This window comes from Sus scrofa, chromosome 14 (assembly GCF_000003025.6).
Source record: "Sus scrofa isolate TJ Tabasco breed Duroc chromosome 14, Sscrofa11.1, whole genome shotgun sequence".
NCBI classification, from domain to species: Eukaryota; Metazoa; Chordata; class Mammalia; order Artiodactyla; family Suidae; genus Sus; species Sus scrofa.
In genome coordinates, this window is record NC_010456.5 from 59,679,103 (window position 1) to 59,705,421 (window position 26,319).

The following is a 26,319-nucleotide window of genomic DNA, read 5'->3' on the forward strand; positions in this document are numbered from 1 at the left end:
GATTACAGCAGTCTTATGAGAAGCCGGGGGAAAAGGAATTATAACTACAAAGAAACAAGAGCAAAAACTAATTTCATAGCAGAAGTCAAGAACAGTGTTCAAAGTGCAAAGAATTCTATTTCCAGCAAAACCACCTTTCAAACACAAAAACAATAAGGTTTTTTTCAGACAAGTACAAACTGAGGGTTTATTATTAAAAAAAAAAATGAAATTTATTATCAACAGAACCTCACCAAAGTCTTCTAACAGACGAATTTGAGGAAGGAAAATGATCCAAGAAAGAAGGGCTAACATCCAAGAACAAACAGAAAGCAAAGGATATGCTAAATATGTGGAATAATTCTAAGAAAATGATGATCATGTAAAACAATGAGAATAATGTCCAATTTGGGGGGGTTAAAAAAAATAAAAATAGAAATGAGATCCCGGACACAATAATATATTTATAACATGATGTGACGCATCAAAATGCTCTAAGATTCGTGTGCTGTTTGGGAGGCTGAGGCACCAGTGAACTTTAGATTCTGTTGAGGAACCACTAAGGTTACTTAATACACAAAGAAATAAAGGCAGAATTTCCAAATTAATAGAGGGAAAAACAGAGAATAAATGAGGAAAACAAATCCCGAAAGTCTAAAATATAAAGAAGGTGGAAAAGGAAAGAAGAAAAGAGGGGAGAAAGGAAAAGAGGGGAGAAAAATGGGACACTGGGAGAACAAAAAAAGACCCAATGTACTACAATCATTGCAAATCTATTTACCTAATCAAAAGACAAAGATCATCATGTTGAATAAAAAGAAAAAAATCAAAAACCAAAAAATCAAAATCCAGGGCAGGAGGAGGAAAAGCACCAAGAGGCTGAGCAAAGTGGCTAACGAGCAGGAGAGCTGGGTGCAGACCAGGCCACTTGGCCGCAAACCTCCACTCTTCACCAGGACACTACCTACTGTCTTTAAAAAGTGGTACAATGGAAAGTTAACATATGAATTTACTTTCAAAATATCAACCTTGATGTTGTTTAAATAACATGATTTTTTAAAGTAAATATGAAGAACTCCTAATCTTTGAAATTACATAAATGTTATAGTCTGCATTTTATTTTTTGCTTTTTAGGACAGCATCTGCAGCATACAGAATTTCCCAGGCTAGGGGTCGAATCAGAGCTGCACCTGCTAGCCTATGCCACAGCCACAGCAACATGGGATCTGAGCCGAGTTTGTGACTTACACCACAGCTCACGGCAATGCCGGATCCTTAACCCACTGAGTGAGGCCAGGGATCAAACCTACAGCCTCAAGGATCCTAGTCGGGTTTGTTAATGCTGAGCCACGACGGGAACTCCCATATATATTGCATTTTAAAATCCAATCAACACTTCTTACTTTCCTTCAAAATGATATAGTAGAGATCTACAAACTTAATTTTTCATGGATAACAGTAGCAAAGAGAGTTGAGTTGTTTTTAATGATCCTTAGGATTATATATATATATTTAAATATATATTACATATATATGTATACACACACACACACATATTTATTTATGGCCACACTTGCTACAGATGGAAATCCTCAGGCCAGGGACTGAATCCGAGCCGCGGCTACAATCTGAGCCTCACTGTGGCAACACAGGACCGGGGACTGAACCTGTACCTTTGCAGTGACCTAAGCAGCTGCAGTCAGTCTTAACCCACTGTGCCACAGCTGGAACTCCAGGATCTTTTTTCAAATTAAAAAAAATTAATATACACATGTAGTCACAATTGTGTCCAGACTGAATTTTACTTTACACTCTAAAACTAAGGCACCAAGAGGCTGAGCAAAGTGTGTACTGAGCAGAAGAGTATCAGACTATGATTTGGATAAAACAATGTGTGTATTTTAAGGCGAACGCTTGCTCGGCAACTCACATTTTGATTTCTAATAAACCACAGATCCAAGACCGTACAGAAGAGAACATGATTATCCTAAAGCCTCAGGTTAATATCTTTAAGAATCAAGAGGAAGGAGGAAAAGTTACCTGGTGAAATGTATCAGGATTCCCAGGATTAAAAAGTGAGGGCAATTTTTCTTCTAATCCTCGTACTATTTCTGGCCAGACAGAATTCACCAAAAAATCATATCCAGGAACAGTATTGCCTTTTTCACTGTAAGATAAGAGAAAATTTTCAGTCAAATACACTATAATCTTCTATTTGCCATAAGCAAAATGCCATTGTGATGCTTTCATTGAAATAAAAGATCCTCAGCCTAAAATTTATTTCAACCTTAAAAGAAATAAAACTATTACATGTCAATTAGTTTGTTTTTAGACCCAAACTTCTATTTCACTCCTTGATCTCAGTCTCTCCTTGAACCTGACCATCCTCGTGTCCTGACTCCTACATCTATCTCACAGCAGACAGGCTGGGGTCAAGCGCAATGGAAAACTACTACACTGACTTGCCTTGGCAAAGCTTTTCCCATAAAATGCATAGGCTTTTTCTTGAAAAAGCAGTCTAATGAACAGCAAAAGCCATTTCTGTATTCATGCTTACAGCACTCAACTCGAAAACACTGTAAATCAGCTACTTTACCAATGACTAACAGCCTGTGATGAAGCTCTAAGAGTACTTTCAGTGCTAAAATTCTGATGATTCCATGTAAAAATCACAACGCTTGATATAAAAAACGGATTAGCATTCATTTTGTGTGTGTGTGTGCATGCTTTATTTTGGATTTTTTAGCAAGAAGGCTGGAATTTGGATCTCTCACTCACAGACATAGAAGGGACAACACTTCGGTCGAAGCATACATCCAGGAGCCGAGTGCCCAAGTTCAAGCCTGGGTCACTTCACTTCCCAAGTTTTGGGTTCTCCCTCTTTAAAATGGGGAGGCCTGAATTCAAGGTTCACCATCGCTGGCACCCACAGCTGCACAGGCTTTGCAGCCACCCCTGGTGCCCTTGTCTTGCCAGGACAGCACCCTCATGCCCCGGGAGGTGGTGACATCACTTCACTCCCCTGCCCCAGTCCCTTGGCTTCCTGCTGCTGGAACAGGGCACCCTCAGTGGCCGTCACCCCCAGCAGCCACAGAATGAAGAGGAGCCCAAGTCAGAGTGTTTGGACGGCTGTGGGAGGTAGGGAAGGGCCCACTCGGGAGGGATTCTTCCGGAAACTGGCTTCGCCCTTGGCACCCGATGAAAACACAGGGCAAAGAGGTGGACGGCTCCTCACAGGGCAGCTCCAAGGTGGTGGCAGGACAGCTCCCGCTTCCCTCTGGGGGAGCTAAGAGGGCGCCGGGCCTGGTGGAGGAGAGGCCGTGGGTGGCTCCAACTTGTCTCCAGTGAGACGTCTGCTACGGCCAGGGAAGAAAACGAGGATGAAGATACCCACCTGACAGGGTCATTACACGGATTAATACCTGCAAAGCATTTAGGATGGTGCCCAGCATGTGAAAGTGCTGTGTCAGTAATGGCTGGATACACGAGTACATAGAGAAATTGGGTAGATTCCTTAAGTCTCTTTTGAACTTGAAGACCTGGAATACCTTCTGGGCAACACTAGATCTCTCTGATCTACCCACTTTGATTGCCAGATGACTGAGTAATACGCTTTAAGATAATTTTCTTGAAAAAAGGTCATCAATTCAATATACGGTCTTGTTTTCCTAAAACAGAGGTTTGTGTAGCTAAGTTGTGATGATAAACTGACATATAACATTGATAAGTATTAAACGGTAAGAAGTTTTCACAATGTTCCTGCTCAGCAAAAACTATCAAGACAGGCAGCTTATTAAGGAAGCTATGCTTTACTGTCCAGTAAGAGCTACCAGATAATCTTATTCTAGGTAAGTACTGATGAGAAATCACTGGTGGGGTTGGAGGAGGGAGTAGGAGAGTAAAGAAGACGCCTATGTCCTGCACACGCAATTCTACGCGTCATATCATGTACTTTTTAAGGATGGGGCGGGGGCACGCCTGTGGCGCACGGAAATTGCCAGGCCAGGAATCCAACCCACACCACAGCAGAGACAACACCAGATCTTTGGCCCACTGAGCAACCAGGAACTCCCTCATACACTTTTTTTTTTTTTTTGTCTTTTTAGGGCCGCACCTACCACATACCGAAGTTCTCAGGCTAGGGGTCAAATCAGAGCTATAGCTGCCAGTCACAGGCACAGCAATGGCATATTTGAGCCGAATTTGCAACCTACACCACAGCTCACCGCTGGATCCTTAACTCACTGAGCAAGCACAGGGATCAAACCCAGATCCTCATGGATACTAGCGGGGTTCGTTACTGCTGAGCCACAATGGGAACTCCCTCTCATATACTTTTAATCATCATAAGAACCACCTCCACTAAGGTATCAGAAGAAAAAAGAACAAAACTGAGGATTTTAAAATGCAGATGCACATAATATAAGCAACACTGTATGACAAGATTACCTCATTCCCAAAGTAAACATCTAATTAAAGCCCCAAAGAGAAAGTTTAAATCTGGGAGATTAACACTAAGAAAACTGAGTCCCTGTTCCCTGGAGGATAAATCCTGAATGTCATGATGCTACCAGTTATGAAAGGTACCAGAAAGCGGAGGCTGAGCACAGGAAGATCAGGGGCAGCAGGGCGACAGGGCCTGATGTGAATGCAGGTGACCCGCCAAGTGCTATCTAGAGCCTTAAATCCCTGAGGTCTCGACAGGAGTTCTGCCACTCCGAAACCTGTGGCAAAGAACGTGCACAGCTCCAAAGCTTGACATTTCAGGACCAAGGCCAGCCCTGTCAAATCTAATATCTGGTCGTTCCCTAAACGTGGCTTCTTTAATTTTACATCATGACGTCTACCAAACTCCCAATCCCAATCCAACTAAATCTCCATGATTACCAAACAAAAGCGGCCAAACAAGGCTTCATCGGAAATCATGTAATGGAAACAGAGGGTACTTCACAGGTCAAGGAGCACATCTCTACCCCAGGTTTTTACCTTTTCAAAGAACAAAAGTTCAAGATCAAATATTATGCTTATTCCGTGAAGATAGGGACCTTTCTAACACTATAAATGGTTTAGTTCTTTCATTCTGCGGACACTGAGCAGGTTCTGTCTTCAAGACACTGTGCCAGGAGGGGAGGTGGGAGCTATGCAGGAGGGAAGCGTGCTGCTAGGATGGAAGGTCGTCCTCGACAGAAGGAAGAGCAGCATGCGGGGACATGCAGAGAGCAGGGCTGACACCGATGTCAGGATAAAAGATGGTCTCTTGAAGGAAGCGGCATCTGAGCTGGGGCTTCCCGCAGAGAGACAGGTCAACAGAAAGACAGAGGGAACGGGATAGGCGGGGACCACCAGGCAAAACACAGACACAGGTGGTGTGTGCTGGGGAGGGCACTGTGACCGTGTGCTCATAAAGGAGGCTCCACACTGGAAGGCGACTGGGGCTGGTGCACAGAGGGCCCTGAAGGCTGCATCAAGAAGCCTGATTTCTCTGAGGGCAGTGAGAAGCCACCAAAAACTCAGGAGGAAGGTGATTCCTGAATCTCAGATGTGAAAGCCCAAAGATGGACTGGGGACGGGGGTGGGTGGATAGCAGGGAGACTGGAGGAGAGATCCTGTTATTCTGGACTAAAGACAACAGCCCAGACTAAGACAGTGGCAATGGTGAAAGGTAGTGGCATAGGTATGAAACGAACAGAACTGAAAAGTATGGAGATCAGGCAAAAGGAGGAAAAACTGAAGATGACTTTAATCATAATTAGTACACAACTTGTTGAATTAAACTGAATTGTTATTTATAAAGAGATCATGACATCAGAATACTGGAAGGAAACCAATGTTTATTTCAAGCCCAATTTAGGGAAAAGAGTATGGAGAAAAGAAAAGCATGGGCTATAGGTTCAGAGAGACAGACTCTCCACCTCGGCTTCATTCCCTTAAGACAAGACCAGGGACCCACACCCCCCTCAGAGTGCTGTGCTAACACCCAAACCCGGTCTGCACAGGACAGCGATGATCAGCAGTGCAGGAGCAGTTACCAGGTGCAGCCCTGCCTGCAGCAGGTTCGAAGCCCAGCAGTTCAACTACCTTGAGATGGCTCCTCCCGTGACCTCTCGAAGAAGGCGGCAGTGGTGGGGCACAAACTCCAGGAGCTTATGATACATGAGCTGGAGGCCACTCAGATTCGTATCAACAATCTGCTCTGTAATCACCTGTTAAAAGAATATCATTTTTAAAAAGAGAAGTCTGAACTGAATACTCCAGAGAAACGATCAGATAAAACCTGTAACATGTGCTTCCTCGGGCCCCACCTCCCCAGCTGACACAACTTCTAAGAGGACTCGCCACACTCAGAACTAGTTCTGGGATTAGGGGGCGACACAGGCTGGTGACAGAGACTGGCCCAAGGCCAGGCACATTCACCCACTTCCCTCCTGAGCTGGACAGTGAGCTAAAACGAGGACTCCCTGGGACATCAGCACCTCACTGCCTTCACCTTGGCCTTGTCCTCTACCAGCATTCAGATGAGGGGAAGTTGAGAAAGAACAATGGGAGAAAGTATATTTTATTTTACTTTATTATTTTATCTTTTGCATTCAGGTTGAGAGTCAAGAGGTGAGCAAGAAGAGCGTATGACTTTAAATAAAATTAAAATGTGGCCATGGCTTGTTTACCATGCCACTCAGACTTCAAAAGTTTCTTTAATTTAGCACATTAAGTCGGTTCAATGAAAAAACAAAGGCATAAATCAGTAACCATTTTCACTTCCTGATAAAGAAATAATGCAGGTAATCTATCTTTCCCACCCCTGTGGAGACAGCTATAAAACAGAATGGAATACCAACAGAGGGAACTAACAGAACATTTATTTTTAGGAATCTTAATAAAGCCGACAGGATTACTGAAATTAATTCGTAGGTTTCATTTTTATCAATGGGATTCAATTTTCCACATTCAGGAACAGGAGACTTTTCATCCCAAAGTCACGGTGAGCAGAGGGCTTTGTACTTACTGGACAGAAAGGGCAGCCACAGGTGACAAGAGACTGAAGTCTGCCAACACCGAGGATGGGCCTGTGATTCTACCAGTTTGGACCAGATAGAGCTGGCGGACAGAGCATCTTTGTGTGTCAGAAAAGGTGGAGCACTGCCACCTAATTCGCAGAGTAAACCTACGTTCCGGCTGCTCAAAGGTGGAATATGCTTCCTTCCCAAACTGTACCTGTATCATGGTCTGTGAAGTATGGACATTTGGGCTTTGCCCTAAAGGTTTTCCTCTGCCCACCTGCCTGTGCAGGTGTCTCGCCTGCGAATGCTCCCTTCCTCCGCCCTCCTGGCCTGCAAACTCCTCAGTGCTTCTCGAGACTTAGGCCATGTCTCTTCTGTGAAGACAGCTCTCTGTGCAGACCTGCCATGCTCAGTGGTGCTAGCATCTGCTCAACTGTACTATGCCGCCCACTGGGCCAGTAGTCCAAAAATGGGTTTTAACCAATGTTATCGACATAAAATTTATATGCCACAAAACTGACCTAAAAATGTTTTGCTACATACCTTCTCCCTCAGCAAGACCCTGCCTCCGCTAAATTAAAATGGTCCCTGGGCTCCAGCATCACTAGAAAATACTGCAGAGGGTGCCTGATTCCGAGTGCTGGTTGTAAGCACCAGTGACCCACCCTTTCTCCCAACTGTCACAGCAGTAACTACGAGAAACTTTACAGAAGGACCTCTGATCCATCCTAGTCAGGGGAGAGGCTCTCTCTCTAAGTATCTGCTGAAGGAAGGCCCCAGGGTACACAGACCTCATCCATGTATGGTTTCACCAGGACTTGACCAACCAGCGCCTCAGCATCCCGTGTCTTGTCAATCGTGGCATAAGTCCGCAAGCAGTGCCGGATTATATCCACGTTGGAGGTCCGAAGCCCTTCTAACAAGAGGCCTTCCAGGGACTGCTGCAGCATGGCCGTGATGCCAGCTATACGCTGCAAGAAAAACAGGTCAGAAAGATCCGGCTGGAATAATGTCTAGAGACTCAAATATATACATAACAAATCTCTCATGCCAACGAAGGTAATATATGAAAAGTAAAATATTAACACTCTCTGCAGAGTAACAATGACTCTCTCTTCCTCCCCACAATCTCGTTAAAAGTCAGTCTTTATTATATCAAAGGGGGATTTAGATGGAAGTGCAGAATGAGAAAAAAGTTACTGTCTTCTTGAACTACAGAATCATGCATCTAAAGCCCAGTCAGGAGCTTTGCATAAATTAACTCTGACTATATCACAGAGTGTGTTAAGTTACATGAAATTTAGAATTTTACTCTTATAATTCAGAGAATATGCCTGTGATCTTTACACAAAATCAACAAAGTGTGACACGTAGGAGGCAGGGGTCCAAACAAAAACAAAAACAAAAACAAAAAACCAAAAACTGAAAGAAAAAAAGTCTAAGCTAGCTTCAGAAATCCTGTAAATCACCAATGATCCAAGGCATCAGAGGCACACTTGAAGATACTTCGGGTGTGGTCTAAGACCACCACAAAGTGACTCACAGGGCTTTGGGAGTTTCTCGCTGCATAAAATGGTTATGTTTACACTATGCTGCAGCACATTAAGTGTGCAACGGCATTATGCCTGGAGTTCCCATTGTGGTTCAGCAGGTTAAGAACCCAAGTAGAATCCAAGAGGATGTGGATTCCATCCCTGGCCTTACTCAGTGGGTTAAGGATCTGGTGTTGCTGCAAACTGTGGCACAAGTCGAAGATGTGGCTTGGATCTGGTGTTGCTGTGGCTGCTGTGTAGGCCGGTGGCTGTGGCTCTGATTTGACCCCCAGCCTGCCTGGGAACTTCCATATGCCACAGGTGTGGCTGTAAAAAGAAAAAAGAAAAGTATGCAATAGTATTATGTCTAAAAAGCCAAGGTCTATACCTTAATTACCATAATTCAAAAATACTTTATTGCTAACAAATGCTGTCATCTGAGCCTTCAGTGAGCTGTAATCACTTTGCTGCTGGTGGATTTGAAATACTATGAAAATGACCAGCATCAAAGTGAGCAAATGCTGTGGGAAAATGGAGCCGGCAGGCTGGCAGACTTGCTGGATGCAGAGTTGTCAGCAACCTTCACTGTGTAAAAAGTGCAGTACCTGTGAAGCGCAATACAATCAGAGCTGCCTGTACTGGGTAAAACCAAAGATACTTAGCAAATGCCTATATATCAGAGTGTGCAAATCTGAAACAACACTTACTGGTCTTATTTTGTCCAAAAGAGGCATGCCTTTGCTTTGAACAGCATGAAACTGTAACTGGTTAAATTCTGTGGCAATTCTCTCCAAAATTTGTCCAGTCAAAAGTGAGCTAGTAGAGACAACGACAGAAATTTAATTTCCAAAGGTTTTTAATTTCTGAGAGGACACATGATTAACACTGGTGATGCTTTAGCGCCCACTGTGTTTTTCCGAGGCCTCTTCCCTGCCCCCCCCCCCCCCCGGCCCCGTGACAAGATGGAGGCTAAAGCATCCTTCGTGCCATCAGTTCTCACAGGTCACAAGCACAGCCTGTTCCAGGACAGTGGGCCACAGTCTGGTCTCAGCCGCAGGGTCCAGACAAGAAGCAGGGGCTGGGCCAGGCCAGCGTGGGTACGACATGGCCACTACCTCCTCCGGGGTCTCCCGTTTGCGGCCTTCCATGTCTCTGTCTTGCCCTATCCTATTATTTACACCTGAATCCTCTTCTCCTGAGTACCTGCCTCATTTTCCCATCCTCTCAAACATTTCTAATATTTTCTTTTTTTGGCCACACCTGTGGCACATGCAAGATCCCGGGCCAGGGACTGAACCCATGCTGCAGTTGTGATCTGATTTGGGCCACAGCTGCAGCAACGTTGGATCCTTAACCTGCTGCACCACAAGAGAACTTCCACACCTCTAATACTTCCAAAATACCAAATACTGTTGTCTCCTCGATAAAATAAAACCGGCCCTCTAGCAGCAATCCATTAAGTCAAACGTACTTTTCATTTACTTTTATCAAAGAGCTAAAAGAGTGGTCGGTCTGCATGCTCTGGGTCCTAGTGAAAGGACATTCACTGCATCTGCCACAAAGTAATAAATGCACTTTCCCCCAAAACACTCTCTAAAGCAATGTTATCACTCAAAAGGAAGCTAAACAGCAAGAGAAAAAAAACATAAAGGCCCTGAAGCATCCACTGGGCTTCTCTTGAGTCGTCCTACACCTGATGATGACCAGTCAGTGAGGGATGAAATGCCACCCACTGCAGGGTGGCCAGTCCTGGATGTGCCACATCCTAACTAGGTTAGAGGGAGAGCCACTCCCCAGCAAGACCAACTCAAAAGGTTAACCCCTCTTTCCTGAACAACCTCGTGTGGACCTGCAACTTATAAATTATTTAAATGTCTCCTGGCCTAACAAGCATGATATAGTTCTCGTTCACTTACACTGCCCTAGTTTTCCCTTCTTGACTGCTCCAAGCTGCTGATCTGAATGTTTAAAAAGTCCTCAAAGGTGATTGTAGGCAAGAAACAGCACGAGGTCTATTACATTAAAGACGGAACATCACAAAGAAACAGTATTACAGCAAGAGACATCAGGAAGGATTTCTATCAAACCGGGAGGCAGGTGTGGTGACAGGCAGCAAGGACAGGCTGGCCAGAGCTGCTGAGGGCTAGGGTGATGATGCAGGGCAGCTCAAGACACACAGGCCCACCAGACAGGTCAAAGGATGACCACGGACATGCTGACCAGCTCAGGTAAGGGCAAAGCACAAGGGGCTGAACAGAGAAAGATGGCGGGTGCCAACCACCTGTTTGTACATCTTGATTTTGAAGGGATGTAGCGACCAGGACAGGAGACTCACTTGCTAATTTTTGGATGCCTCATTTCTTAATCTATATGACATGACACTGCCCATGAGGTCCCTTCCAGATCTAAAATTTTGATTCCTAAACTTAAGATGCAACACGCTGCCGTGGTATAACTAAGATTCTGGTATAGACATATTCCACCTGGCCTGGTTGGACCTGCAGAAGGTCATCCAGCACTATTCATGGAAAAGTGTTATGGCTGTCTATGCAACAGAGAAAAGCTCACATTAGACCCAATTTAGATGTGTGAGGGCTGACGACATGCCAGGGACGGGCTGGCAGCATCTCAAAAACGGCCAGACAACCCTGTCAGTGGACTGTTAGCCTCATGTTACTGATGACACAGGGAGCTGAGGTTCCATAAATTTTAACAAAATGTGTCATATGTTGTTTGTTTGTTTCTTTTTTTTTTTTTTTTATGGCTGCACCTGAGGCATATGGAAGTTCCCGGGCCAGGGATCGAATCTGAGTCCCAGCTGCAACCTGAGCCACAGAGGGAACTCCTCTCAAGCTGTTTCTTAATGATATAATGCTAGCACACGATACATGAACAGCCACAATACTCTGGGCACGTCTAAACAAACCTAAGAAAGATGAATGCTATTCTACACCTTGCAGATGGACAAAGATCTTGTCAGTGTTTACGTAAGGCAATTCCAAAGACATCAATCTTCCACTAAAAGCACACCCTTCTGATTCCCTGTAAGGTGGTGTGCTGGAACTGTGGCCTCTAATCACAAAGGTTCCAAAAGGACCTATTATAAACGCCACCATTTCATGCACTCTGCTACATTCAAAACACTAAACCACAGGCTTGGATTTTCTTCTTTTTCAAAAATGAGTTTAAACTAAACAAACAAACAAACAACAACAAAAAAAAAACAACGAAAAGGCCAGAGTGTGAGGTATTAATTTAAGTGATATTTAGTAAAAACTACTTACCTGCTTCCTTCTAGTGCAGATGTTTCTTTAGAATTTTGAGAATTTAAGATTTTTCAATTTTCTCAACTGATCGAATAACCTGTATAAGCCTCAACACACACATCTATAAAAATAAAAATTAAGCAAAAAAGAAAAAAGTTATCATGATTTTTATTCTCAGTTATCTTATTTCCCCACTCTAAATGCAGGAAAATACAAAGCCAAAAGTGAACTTAGAGTATTCAGTATACTTGACATTTTGACTATTTTTCTATACACTGAATTCCCAAAAAAGCAAATCTTTTTTTTTTTTTTCAGTCTTTTTTAAAGAGCTACAGCCATGGCACATGGAGGTTCCCAGGCCAGCAGTTGAATTGTAGCTGAGCCACTGTCCTACACCACAGCCACAGCAATGCCAGATCCGAGCCACGTCTGCAACCTACACCACCATTCACGGCAACAGCAGATCATTAACCCATTGAGTGAGGCCAGGGATCGAACCTGTGTCCTCATGTATACTAGTCAGATTTGTTTCCGCTGAGCCATGACAGGAACTCCAAGAGCAAATCCTAATTTTGGCTTTCTAGAACAAGCATTCTTCAATACTCTATTGAAAGTTCATAGTTAAAAAAAGAAAGAAAGAAAAGAAAAAAACAAGCTTTCTCATTTCCTGTACTTTTATTCCTCCTTCTTTCTTTTCACAATATTACACAAACTTCTCAAAAGGCACTACATGTATTTTGTTACCCTTTTCTCATATTAGTTTCATGATCATCTTTATCCTCTCAATTTACATGTATATGACGCACCTATATGTCTAAGCATCAATTCACTGAAGACATTATTACACTAGAAATATTATCAAAGAGGTTGAGAAACATAAAACCCCCACCCCTGGAAGAGCAAAAAGATACAAAGTCATTCCTTAAACAAATAATTAATGAATTCCTGTCTCTCATGAAGCTTACAATCCTTTGTAGAAAGGCACTACATTCTTGAAATCTTGGGACAAAAGCTTAGATTTAAAAAAGAGGATTAAACAGGTTTCTAAAATAGGCTTTTCTCCCTTGAGATTTTGAAAAATATGCTAATAAATAAACTTAGAAAACACTGGAAAGAGCACCAGGCTTCAACCAGAAGTCTTGAATCCTAATACTAACTCTGCCATTAGATCATTAAAGTCAAGAAATTCAATTAGAACACAGGGTTGATGAGAAGTACAAGCAGTGCATGCAGAGGTACAATTAATAGGAGAAACAAAAGAAACGCTGCAGTAGGATACTGGAAGTGCTGGCTTTAGAAAGTCCACTTCCTCCCTAATTTCTACAATAGCAGAATCCTCTTTATAGGCAGGCTGAGGCATTATTACTTTTTGTTAAACTGTAAAGTGCTTCACTGATGTCAGTTACTACTGTTTCTCGTTCTGGAAAAAAAATGAGGAATTTTAATTTTGTGACCACTCACTTGGGTACCTCTAAAATTCTGTCTTACTACTTCGAACAGATAACATGACATTGCAAGTGTAAGTATATACATGCAAAAGAACTCTGGAAAAAAAAAAAAAAACAAACAGGTTCATAGTACTATAAAGTATGAGAAATGAGGGGAGGGCTTTTAGCTGGCATGTAGCATAAGAAATCTAGGTTGCTCTGAAATTTTTAACACGACCACGAATAATTTACAGTCCTAGGAAGAATGTGCAATGTTCTGTCCTTTACTTCTATCAATTACTTTACCAAACCCTCTCACTCACAGGACCTTAATCAGCTCAGGAGGGAGGAGACCTCGGCCCTTCGTGAGTCTCACCGAACCACCAAGGTCTAAATGTAAAGGAGAAGTCCCAGAGTTCCTGTCGTGGTGCAGCGGAAATGAATCCAACTAGGAACCATGAGGTTGCGGGTTTGATCCCTGGCCTCGCTCAGTGTGTTAAGGATCCAGCGTTGCCATGAGCTGTGGTGTAGGTCACAGACGAAACTCGGATCTGGCATTGCTGTAGCTGCGGCGTAGGCCGACAGCTGCAGCTCTGATTCGACCCCTAGCCTGGGAACCTCCATATGCCTTGGGTGTGGCCCTAAAAAGCAAAATATAAATAAATAAATTAATTAATTAAAAAAGGAGAGATCCCACACTCCCTCCCTGCAAAGGTATCGAGAGGGGTGATCGGGCCATGTGCACCAAAGTGCCTGAACCCCCAGGCGCTACTGTGAGCCCATGTGCAGCAGGTGACACTCCGGTATACCTTTTTCTTCCTAATGTCCTCTTGTTTAGACATTCGTTCATCAACTGCCCGAATTCCTTCACTCAAGGATGACCTGAGACTCTTTAAAAGAATAAAGAAAACGTATTGCAGAAATTGTTTTGTGACACTATGAAACTTACACACTTAATTAAATTCCACATAACATTTATGGGCCAATATTACACAGAAATTAACAAAAACAAAATACTGGACACAGCTGCTGTTGAGCGTGCTTCTGATTTAGGAGTAACGGCCTAAAGAATAATGATACATATACAATCAACGTCATAGGTGGTCAGAGTAAAGAAAGAATTGTCTGAGTCAGAGGATGGAAGAGTTTGGCAAAGGGGATGGGACTTGAACTCTACTCTGAAGGTCTGTGTGGGCTGGAAGGGTGGAGGGCAGGTGCTAGAAGACAAAAGACAGGCGGTCTGAGTACGATGCTCAATGCTCAGGCGCTGAGGCGTGCACCTGGGTGCGCTGCAGCCTTCATTCAGAGGAGAAGCAGAATTAAATGGGGGGGGTTCATTAAGAACTTTAGATACTGCACATTCTGGAGAAGTGGAGAATGTACACGCACTGACATATCATGGTGAGATGTTGTTCTGGGGACAGTGGGAGTCAAGAAGTAAGGAACAGGGTGGCCAGGAAAAGGCTAAGGTCACAGGTGGAGCCACATTCCCAAAAGCTAATAAGCCAAGTATGAGTAATTAGGGCCAAGAAGGTATGGACATGACTGGGATAAACTAATCACAGATATTTCATGGAAGGTAAATTAATCCGTGCAATAAACATTATGAAATGTCTACTAAATGTCACTATCCCGGTAGCCAGGGAGGATACAATGACGAATGAAGACAGAACCAGACTCAGCCCTCAGTGACCTTAGAACCTCAGAGCAGCCTCACCAGTTGAGATCAAAAAGGAAGGTGAAAAAAAACAAAACAAAAAAACAAAACAAAAAAAGGAAGGTGAGGTCTATGGCTGATTAGGAGAAAGGTGGCTGTAAAGACAGTGGCGGAAAAAGCGAGGGGATTGGCTGCAGGCAGTGGCCAGGTGGACCAGAGCCTGCGGGCGTGAGGGCAGCCCAGGCAGTTTAGGGGGCAGGTTGGCAGCTCGGGAAGACTCGGGGTGCACTGAAGAGGGGCGAAAGGGCCTCACAGTGGGATCCGACAGCGGACCGCAGGACCCCTTTCTCTTCTATCTCAAGGACGAGAGCCGAATGAGCTTTCCTCAACTCCAACAAGACGTAAATGTTCCAAAGTATCTGCTAGTTCAAGGTACAGCTCAGACGTATCTCTCTTATGAATTCCTTGCTGCCTACTGCTCCTCTGGACTTGTCAGCACCACATTCCATCTTCCCGCATCTTCCTCGGCTCTACCCTGGTGTGGCCTTGTCACCTACAGAGCCTCTCGGGTGTTGGGCACTGTCTCGGGGGCGAGGTCACCAGGCACACAGGCTGGCATGGCCCAGCAATGACATACATGGGTCACAAAGGTGCACCCCAACTAGGGAGGATAGAAGTCGGGGGGCCAGACACAGACTGGGGGTGAGGGACAGGGGTGATGCCAAACTCATCACTCCTCATCCAGATGGACTTCCCATCCTCATGGCTTAGGGGCAGAAAGTCCTGTTCCCATGGGAGAGAGAGGCTTTCTCAGAGGAACTAGGCATTACAGGACGTTTTTATTTTCCTTCATCAGGGGTTAAACAGATTTTGTGGGCTGGTCTGGGAGCCTAACTACATGTCAAATATTGTCTGGGAAAATATTTGTGAAATTACAAGTTTTTTAAATATAAGCCTGTTCTCAGCTGAAGACTACTTACAGGTGGTATGAACAAGCTAAACTCTGAAATACCCTTCTTCTCCTCCCCTGACGCTTTAAAGCTGACCCCTCTGAGAATCTGTCAGCTTTAAAGCAGACAGGTTTTTTAGGCTGTAAGGGCACATGCAAAAAACAGAGAATCTTTTGCACTGTTTCAGAAGGTGAACAATATAATCGTGGACTATTAAAACAACAAAAACCAATGCAGACAACCTAATGAGTTACAGGAATTCTTCCCAGAGAAGAGAAACAAGCATAACATGCTTTAAGGGAGATCGTTTACTATCATTTGGGGACTTACCAGAACTTCTTCTCGTAACTGTCCCAAAGGCACAGAAAGCTGGTTGAGGGCTTTGTCCATGCCAACCTAAAGGCAAAAACACGTTGGCACAGACACATCAGAGGCAGGAGGAACAGTGACATACCTGTTTGCTGATCAAAGCAGTACTAGACCGAGGTTATTCTTTCTGTACAATCACACAGTGCAAGGAACTGGATAAAGAACATCTCTGTTATTTTGCCGTAAATACTGCTCACAGAATATGAAAAATATGTTGACAGACATGAAACTATAAAAATAAGGAAAGATATAATAAATCGAAGCTTCCTTACATATAATTTGACTTTGGCTGAAATTTCAAATGTATTTTAAAATTTTTAAGAGGAAAAAATAGCTACCTCTATGATATTCAACCAGTTGATGTGAAAGTCTGATGAGCTACCGCTCTCCTAAGCACTATTATAACCCTCAAGAAAAATCCAAATTGAATAGAATGGAAATAAATTTTCAGGGTTTTTAATCCTACTGGAACATTTATCTTGGTGGTATATTTCCCAAAAGCAAATATGGCTCATAATTTTAATGCATCTTGAAACTCCCTTGGAGACGGCTACTTTCTCTACTTTTTGGACAGATTTGAAAACAAAATAACATATAAAAAAAAAGTTATTTTACCAGTATTAAAACTCAAGCATTTCTAGACGACTTTACCAAGTAAATGGAAACCACTCAGTTACAAATCACTACTACGTAAACACCAGGCCTCCTGAAGATCAATACTGGCCAATGTTTCCTCAATCCATCTCTGGCTAACACATGGAAGTGAAAGTCAATTAAAGATTTCTGTAAGAACAGTTGATATCCGCTACTGCAAATTGGACTAAACCAGTGAGATTTCATGTTGGTCACTTAGCAACTAACAAAAACAACCACTCCTGTATTATTATCCTTTACTTTCCACTATTTCTTCTCTTTTTTCTTTTTGTTTTTTTAGGGCCGTACCCCACAGCATATGGAGGTTCCCAGGCTAGGGGTCCAATTGGAGCTGTAGCTGCTGGCCTACACCACAGCCACAGGAATGCCACATCCGAGCTTGGTCTGCAACCTACACTTCAGCTCATGGCAATTCTGGGTCTTTAACCCACTGAGCGAGGCCGGGGATCCAACCAACATCTTATGGATAGTAGTCGGGTTCATTACTGATCAGCCACAACGGGAACTCCCTTTAATAACAATTCAAAAATAATCCAGTTAACGAATCGATAGGACATAGTCGTTGTCTGCTTCAGGTAACATGGCCGTATTGTATCAACCTGATGTTTGTTTTACAGTACAGCTCGATTCAATACTGGAAATGCCTAAAAAAAAAAAAACAAAAAAAAAAAAAAAAAAAAAAAAAAAAAAAAAAAAAAAAAAAAAAAAAAAAAAAAAAAAAATGTATACCAAGAAAGTATAATTCTTTTATTAATAACATTAGTTCTCTTCAAGTTTCTGGGGGGAAAAGCACCTAAAAGTTGTCTAAAAAACATCACTCAGCATTTTCAAGAACAAACACGAATGAGAAAGAAAATGTGCATGCATGCTTGTGCGTGTGTGTACGCTGACTAGTAAGAACTGCGGATTTCAGGTTTACCAGGTTTGTTGAGAGGTTGACAAAATCCGCATAGTCCTTGTTGATGAGCTCGACCATGGCCGTTTTCAGCAGTTTATAGTACAGCTCCAGGTCATCCCTCAGCTCCTCCAGCTGGACACGCTTCCGACAGTCGGACACAAAGTGATCGACGTCAAAATCTTCCTGAGAATAAAACAGAAAAAATGACTACAATGATATCACATTTTACATATAAAACTAAGGTGAAAGAAAGAATCAGAGAGAAATGCCATTTTACTCATTTGAAAACTGAGGCTGTAGGCAAAGAGTGCTTTAAGTACACATGACACACAGGTGCCAAGACAGAGGCCCCTGACTATGAGCTCCTCTCAAGTGCAGGTCTTAAAAGAAGGGATGCTCGGAGTTCCTATCGTGGCTCAGTGGTTAACGAATCCGACTAGGAACCATGAGGTTGCAGGTTTGATTCCTGGCCTTGCTCAGTGGTTTAAGGATCCTGCGTTGCCATGAGCTGTAGTGTAGGTCACAGACACAGCTCGGATCTGGTGTTGCTGTGCCTGTGGTGTAGGCTGGCGGCCACAGCTCCAATTGGACCCCTGGCCTGGGAAGCTCCATATCCCGTGGGAGCAGCCCAAGAAATGCCAAAAAAAAAAAAAAAAAAAAAAAAAAAAGGGATGCTTGGTGCAGTTCAGACCCTCTGTCCTCAGGGAGAAGCTGGCGGGGATGTGAATTTCCTTCTGCCTGTGGGTCAACAAGCTGGGGGTGGGGTTGATGGAAAGACTGTGTCTCAGCCTCTCCAGCCCACTTTGATGTGGGTTTTTTCTTGCTTGCCAGATGGGGAGCAGTTGCTCAGCTAGTTTGTTTTTTTCCCCAGAGGAAACTGTTCCATACGTAGCTGTAGATTTGGTGTGTCGGTGGGAGGAGGTCCATCCAGGATCCTCCTACGTCGCCATCTTGAATCAGAACCCCAGACCTTTGCCTGTGTTCTCTTGTTCTCTCTCTCTCTCTCTCTCCCTCTCACACACACAGAATCTTTTCTTTTCTTTTTTTTTTTTTTTTTTTGGCTTTTTAGGGCCGCACCTGCGGCATATGGAGGTTTCCAGATTAGGGGTCTAATTGGAGCTACAGCTGCCGGCCTACGCCAGAGCCACAGCAACTCGGGATCCGAGCTGCGTCTGCAACCTACACCGAAGCTCATGGCAATGCTGGATCCTTAACCCACTGAACGAGGCCAGGGGTTGAACCCGCAACCTCATGGTTCCTAGTCGGATTCATTTCTGCTGCGCCACGACAAGAACTCCCACACACACAGAATCTTAATCAATCTTTTCCAAGCTGCTTTTCCCCACATAAAAATATAACTTCAATATCTTCTCGTAACACATATAAATTTGTGCATAATCTTTCAAGGCCAGTTTCTAAGCACTAGTCTTTCCAAAGACTGCCACGCTCTGCTTCCCCTCTGTGACATTCAGACGCCCCAGTAGGCACACACGCGTGGAGCCAGCAGGTTACACCTACTGCACCTAGGACTTTGCTACTAACTGAGCTGTTTAGTCAAGAATCAGACTGATTCCCAAATCTGTTAAGCCCACTTGTACCTATGACTAAAATTACATAATTTTATTAAATATTAGGTAAACCAACAAATTATGAGTGTGAAAAGATAACTGTTTTCATGAAAGCTAAGGCAGATGCTTTGGAAGGACCTGATACTTAGAAACTGATTAGACATCTTTGCTGCATTATATCTGGGGGGAGGGGATGACCATGAACCAGGGAGGGGAGCTGGAAGGGAGGGAATCTCTAAGGATTCTGTACCAGACTCTGCAGATGCTTTAGGGTTCTCATTCAACTTAAAGGACCATATAGAAATCTAAGCAGCAGAAGAGTTTTGTGCCACATCAATGAAGAATACACGCAAATGCGTCAGTTTTAAAACAAAAACATTAAGGACTATACGCACCATTCCTTAAGATTACTTTTCAAAACAGACTTTTTTTTTTTTGGCCACACCCACAGCATATGGAAGTTCCCGGGCCAGGCACTGAATATGGGCCACAGGTGCGGCAATGCTGGATCCTTAACCCACTGTGCCAGGACAGGTAATAAACCGGCACCTCCGCAGAGATCCTAAACCTAGAATGCCGGACCTTAAACCTGCTGTGCCACAGCAGGAACTCCTAAAACTGACTCTCTTAATGAATCCGCCAAACACTTGCTCTCACAGTGTCAGATAAGATTTCTTACCAAACCATGACTTCACAGGAACCTAGTGAAAAACAATCTCTGCATCCTGACCTGGGGCCAGAATTAGCCTGGACAGTCTGCTCCTGGAGAAAACCTCAGACAACACCTCACATTCATCATCACACAGCACATCGTAGAAGGAACGTCGGAGCAGGACTCAGCCTGATATCCTGGCCTCACTACTCATCAGAGCACTCTGCCTGCCTCACGTACTCACTCTTTGAAGTTCTGATTTCAGGTCTGAACCTCACACTGGCATTTCTAAAGCACAAAACTCCACTCTAGTGAACAAATGCTACTAGGTAATATTGGTACTCAACTTGCCATTCATATACTTTTTCTTGGACGCACAAATGCTGCCGAGCACAAGACTAAACTACTTAGATCATCTGTGAACACTGCACTGGGCAGCTTTTGCTGTGACAGAAAACCTCCCCACACTCACAGTGGTACATCACAGTTGACACATTTCATTTACCAGAAATGATTTCCCTTTATATTATAGATTTACTAAACAGTAACAAAGAAAGGACCTAAAACCCTTACACTTACAGTCAAAACTGACTTTATTTACAAAGATGCCAAGACCATTCAATGAGGAAAGAAAAGTCTTTTCAACATCTGATGTTAAGAGAACAACTACAGTGAAGAGAATGCGTTTGGATGCCAACCGCATGCCATATACACAAATTTAACTCAAATGGATCAAAAGACTTAGAAGAGCTAAGACTATAACACTCTTAGAAGAAAACAGGTGACAATCCGTGAGAGCTTGGATTAAGCTGTGGTTTCTTAGATAAGACACACAAAAAAAAGCATCAAAATAATAGATAAACTGAACTTGATAAAAATAAAAACTTGTGATTGAATGGGAGAAAATATTTGCAAATCCTCTGACAAGGGTCTAACATTCAGAATATAAAAAAACTCATAACTCTACAATAAAAGGCAAATAACCCAATTAAAAAACAAGCAAAGGATCTGAACAGACATTTCTCCAAGGAAGATAGACACGTGATCAATGGGCACCTGAGAAAGTAAAGACAAGTCGTGAGCATTTGGAGTGATATGGAGGCGAGAGACAGGACAGGGGCTAGAGGCTGGGGGGTCGAGTAGAAGAGACCAAAGCAGGAGTGTGTTTGGAAGCCAGTGGGAAGGAGCAGAGAAGGAGAGGAAATGGTGGGGGGGGGGGTGGAGACAGCACAGGGAACTGGACTCCAAGCACATGCTGAAGGATTATGTCAGGAAGAAAAACCCCTCTTCAGCAAGAAGAGGAAAAGAAAATGGGTACAAACCCAAAAAAGGAGCTATTGGCAGCCAGATGTAGGACTTCCCACTCGATAGCACTATTTTTCTCCACCAAGCAGGAGATGGTGTCATATGCTGGGATGGGGGGAGCTATGATCTCCACAGAACTCCTAGGCAGATGCATCTAAGTTCTTCTTGTTATTATCAGCTGCCTTCTCTCCTACTGCCAACATCGTACATCCTATTAGCTGGCTGTCAAACCCCCCCACCCCCAACAAGATGCTTGTTCTTTTTTTTTAAGCTGACAAGGCTAACGGTATGATGTCACGGCCACCTCTGCCCCAAGTGATTCTCCTTCCGCCATTCCTATCTTTTAATCACCTACATCTTTCACAAACCTGTCCCCTCCTCTGTGTTTCTCATTAGATCTCATTAGGACCACGAAAATCACTTTTTCTTTTTCTTTTTTGGCCACCCTGCAGCAAGTGGAGTTCTTGAGCCAGGGATCAGATCTGAGCCACAGTTGCGACCTACACCACAGCTACAGCAAAGCTGGATACTTAACCCACTGTGCTGGGCCGGGGATCAAACCTGCAACCTGGTGCTGCAGAGACACTGCCGATCCCTTTACATCACAGTGGGAACTCCTGAAATCACTTTTAAGTAGCCTCCTGCCACTAGTCGGCTCCAATGCAAGACAGACCATGTGATTTCCTGCTTTAAATTTGACTGTACCTCCACAATGAACAAGGTAGCAAGCACAAACCCCGCAGCATACGACAACTTGCAGCCCCACCCATTTGCCTATCCACCTTCCGGTCTCACCCTGGCCATCCTTCCACCCTCTGGACCAAGGGCGGTTTCTCGGCATACCTGGTCTTCCTATCACCATGCTCAAGAGTCAAAACCGTACCTTACCCATCCTGGTACCATCATGTCTAGACTGCTGCCTGACACCAAGCAAGTGACCGATGAAGGCCTGCTTGTAAAATGAGCAATCGCTTCCACTGCCCTAACAGGTCCTCATCATGTCTGGCAGATTAAAGACACAGTTTCCAATCAAATGGCTGGATTTCAAGTAATCTCAACTCTCCTAATGCAAATCTGATATTCCCTAACTTTCCCAAAGGCACAAAACATGCCCAGTTATAAAACATGTTGAATGAAACACAGATGTAGGACTATAACCTGAGAGCAAGCTCTCCACCCATCATCTCTGCCAGCAAACTAAAACTCATTTAAAAAAATGTCTCTTCGAAGGAAGCACAAATTGCAAATCACCTCTCTCTCCAGGTCCCACCTAGAAAATCAACACCACTTAACACAGAACAGCTGTTGTGTGTGTGCTCTTCACCTACGTGTGAAGTCACATGTATCAGCACTACAGACTGCAGAGCAGTCAGCCATGAGAGGCCATGAAAGAGGCCAGGAGCCATGAAAGAATATGGAACGGCTGCCATTCCAGCCATCTCCCCAGTTTCCTACTTTAGAACTTACATCTTGAGGTTTCTACCTTCCAATGCTGCTTTGACTAAAGGCATTCTGTCAGCTCAGAGCAATAAACACGGTGCGCCTAGTGAGTCAGAAGGAATGCTGGTGCTGAGCCTGAAGGAAGCCTTGAAGAAGGCCAAAGGTTGACAAGCTCTCTGTTTTCTGAGATTCCAGAAATCAGAAGTCAGAACAAGGCCCCTGATCTCTGCCTGTGCCTTTTCTTCTTCCAAGGCGCTGCTCCTCAGCATATCGTTCCCCAGCATGTTCCCTTTTTCTACCCTGGCTTCAGGACAGCGCTCAGCCAGGGGGCGGAACAAAGGTTCCTGGAACACACAGTTCACTCTGTACTCCCTTTCAAGCTACACCCTTCATTAGAGGGATTTAGCAGAAACTTCACTGTATAAGAACAAAAGTGTTATTCCTGGGTCCAGACAGACCTGCATACTAAAAAAGATACGGCCACACTGGAGAGGATACAGGTGTAATTACTTTAAAACCAGAAATGAGATCTGAAGGCAAGTATCGAAAAGAGATAGGCTAACTAACCTAGAAAAAGTGAAATCAGATCATAACTTGAAGTCATCAAGAAAGAACAGTAAGAGATTTAACCTCACTTGCCTAAAAGTTTAGGTGTCTACTGAGCCAAAACTTTTAACATTTTAACACTGAAATCAAAACCACCAAGTGGTATCAAAAATCCCCATCCTGAGTTTGGGATTAGCAGATGCAAACTATTACATTTAGAATGGATAGGGAGTTCCCGTCGTGGTGCAGTGGTGAACGAATCCGACTAGGAACCATGAGGTTGCGGGTTCGGTCCCTGCCCTTGCTCAGTGGGTTAACCGTCCGGCGTTGCCGTGAGCTGTGGTGTAGGTTGCAGACTCGGCTCGGATCCCGCGTTGCTGTGGCTCTGGCGTAGGCTGGTGGCTACAGCTCCGATTCAACCCCTAGCCTGGGAACCTCCATATGCCGCGGGAGCGGCCCAAGAAATAGCAACAACAACAACAACAAAAAGACAAAAGACAAAAAAAAAAAAAAAAAAAAAAAAAAAAGAATGGATAAGCAATGAGGTCCTGCTGTTATAGCACAGGGAACGATAACCACTCACTTGTGATGAAACATGATGGAAGACAATATGAGAAAAAGAATGGACATATATGTATGACTTGGTCACTTTGCAATTGATAGAACACTGTAAATCAAGTATAACTTCAAAAATTTTTAAAAATCCCCATCCTTAGAAATTCAAAATAAATATATATTTTTTGTAATGGTTTAAGAACTGACCCAGAGAGATACGCCAAACAGGTATACAAAGTCCTTCCTGGCTCTGACTGAAATCCTGGTCATTTTCAAGGCGGTGCTTTCTGACCCTTTATTATCTGCAAAATGTTTTCCGTTTATATTTCTATTCTATCTACGTAAGTTTATATCCTACAATTACCTGCAGACCAATTTCAAGTAGGGCAACTTCAGGAAAAGGGAATGGTTTGCTTCGTTGTAATGCAACAAAATCAGTAAGAATATCCTAATCTTATAAATATCTCAGAAGCTTTAGGTCAATGTTATGAAAAGCATTTCCGTCAAGTGTCTTTTTTCCCCACCTGATCTCTGGGTGGGGACGTGGATTCTCAGACTTGGTCAGTACTTACAGTACATACTTCTAAGTGCAAGGATCTGGCCAACAAGCTTGTCTGGCCAAGGACCTGGCAACCAGACCGCTCTGCATGGCAACGGGGTCGGGTAATAACAGGGTCTTTCACACTGAGCTCAAAACCACTTGCCCAGAACTTCCAGGCCTTTCCACACACTACGCGCGACTTCGCAGACGCGCTTTCTCCAGTCTGCACCTGCCACACCTGAGGCCGAGAGACTCACTGCAAGCGCAGCGAGGTCCCGCCGAGGGCCGGTCTCGCGCGGGCGCGGCCCTAGACAGGGCGGGAGCAGGCGGGAAGGGGCGCGAGGCCGGGCGCGCACCTTCATGAACTCGTCCTTGTCGAAGCAGAGTGTGTCCGGCCCCTTGGGCAGGTTCATCCTACTCTTCTCCATCCCGCCGGTCGCCGCCTCTCAGCGCTGACACCCCAGCAAGGAGAAGCAGCCGGCTGCGTGCACGGACTCGGCGGCCGCAGCCACGACCCGTTTCCACGGCACAGAGGGCACCTCTTCCGCCAACATGGCAGCGCCCGCCCCGCAGCCAATCAGCGAAGTGCACCGGGGGGCCGGCCTCCGTCCGCCGCCCCTAAGAGGGGCGCTGGGACAGCCGCCGCAGCCGCGCTGCGGATCGTGCTGCCCTCCTACGGGAGGAGGGCGTCTCTGCAGCTCACGCTGGCTCTGGCCACTTTAGGGCTCCCAGGGGGGCGGGATTGAGTGTGGAGAGAGCAGCAGTGTGGGTGGGGGGGGGGCTCCCTCCCAGCCACCCTTTCTGCTAGGAAAAATCTGTCTGCAATGTTCTTCCTGCGTCTTCTCCCTATCTTGCTTCGCGGAGAGAGCATGTCAGCCTCTGGGTTCTCAGGCCGGTGGTCCAGGCTTGGGCTCAGTGCCAGGTGGGCAATCCAAGAGCAACTTGGGGTCTTCAAGGCTCTTAAAGGAGCTCCTCATAACCTGCCTAGTCACTAAACAAATACATCTGCACACATGGTTATTTTTCATCTAAACCAGGAGTGGGCAGATGTCAGAATCTGTGGCCAGTGTTGGTGCGATCAAACCGGGAACTGAGGTTTGGCACTTGCCATCAGCCTCTACATGGATTAAATTGTGAGCCACTGCAGCTGCCCACCCGCAGCACCCCTGGGTGGAGTTCAGGGTGGAGACCAGAAGTGAAGTACTCTGTGCTCTTAGGAAACTGGAAGAACAGGTCTTAAGATAGTCAGATATTTTTAGGAGAAGATATTATGCACCCAATTCTTGCATCTCCTATCTAGAAAAACACTAAAATCCTTCATGGTGATGTTTGCTCCTCTTGACTAGTAGTAACCTTAAGGACGCCAGCAGCAAACTTCTGTAAAATGTGTGCGTGGTTGCATGCACCTCCCCCTCACCTTTATCAGATACCCCGATACTATTTTCCCTGCCTCTTTGGAGCAGTATTTCGGAGCTCTCTGAAATGGATGTCACGGCCATCTGCAAATGAAGCCACCTCCAAGCATGGACCACAGAGGGAGTCCTGAGGGAACCCAGGCTATGAGAACCTAGGCTACTTGCCCTGATAGCTGAGGTGCATATCCAAGGAATGATTTCAGCGAGCCCAGACCTCTTTTGTTCCAACTACTTGTCCTTTATTGCAAAAAAACCTCTTGTATATCCCGACTCCTCTCTCATCTCCTCAGAGCAGTTTCTCAGGGCCACCTGAGATGCTGTCTCCTAGGCTTCATTTTGCCCCAAATAAAACTTAACTCTCAGGAGTTCCTGTTGTGGCTCAGCGGCAATGACCCTGACTAGTATCCATGAGGACAAAGCTTCAATCCCTGGCCCCTCTCAGTGGGTTAAAGATCCAGTGTTGCTGTGGCTGTGGCCAAGGCCAGCAGCTATAGCTGTGATTCGATCCCTAGCCTGGGAACTTCCATATGCTGCACCTGCAGCCCTAAAAAGAAAAAAATAAACTTA

The 26,319-nt window shown here is 44.6% G+C and overlaps 1 protein-coding gene across 1 annotated transcript in view; it reads right to left on the reverse strand.

Moving 5' to 3' along the window:
• The window catches only part of COG2 (component of oligomeric golgi complex 2), a 42,245-nt gene extending 17,341 nt beyond the window's left edge, over positions 1 to 24,904 (reverse strand). Inside the window, 10 exon segments of the mRNA XM_021073991.1 lie at positions 2,020 to 2,146; positions 6,058 to 6,182; positions 7,769 to 7,948; positions 9,217 to 9,325; positions 11,794 to 11,842; positions 11,845 to 11,896; positions 14,012 to 14,092; positions 16,140 to 16,205; positions 17,752 to 17,913; positions 24,694 to 24,904. Of these exon segments, the coding sequence (XP_020929650.1) occupies positions 2,020 to 2,146; positions 6,058 to 6,182; positions 7,769 to 7,948; positions 9,217 to 9,325; positions 11,794 to 11,842; positions 11,845 to 11,896; positions 14,012 to 14,092; positions 16,140 to 16,205; positions 17,752 to 17,913; positions 24,694 to 24,765 (1,023 nt within the window). The 5' untranslated portion in view covers positions 24,766 to 24,904.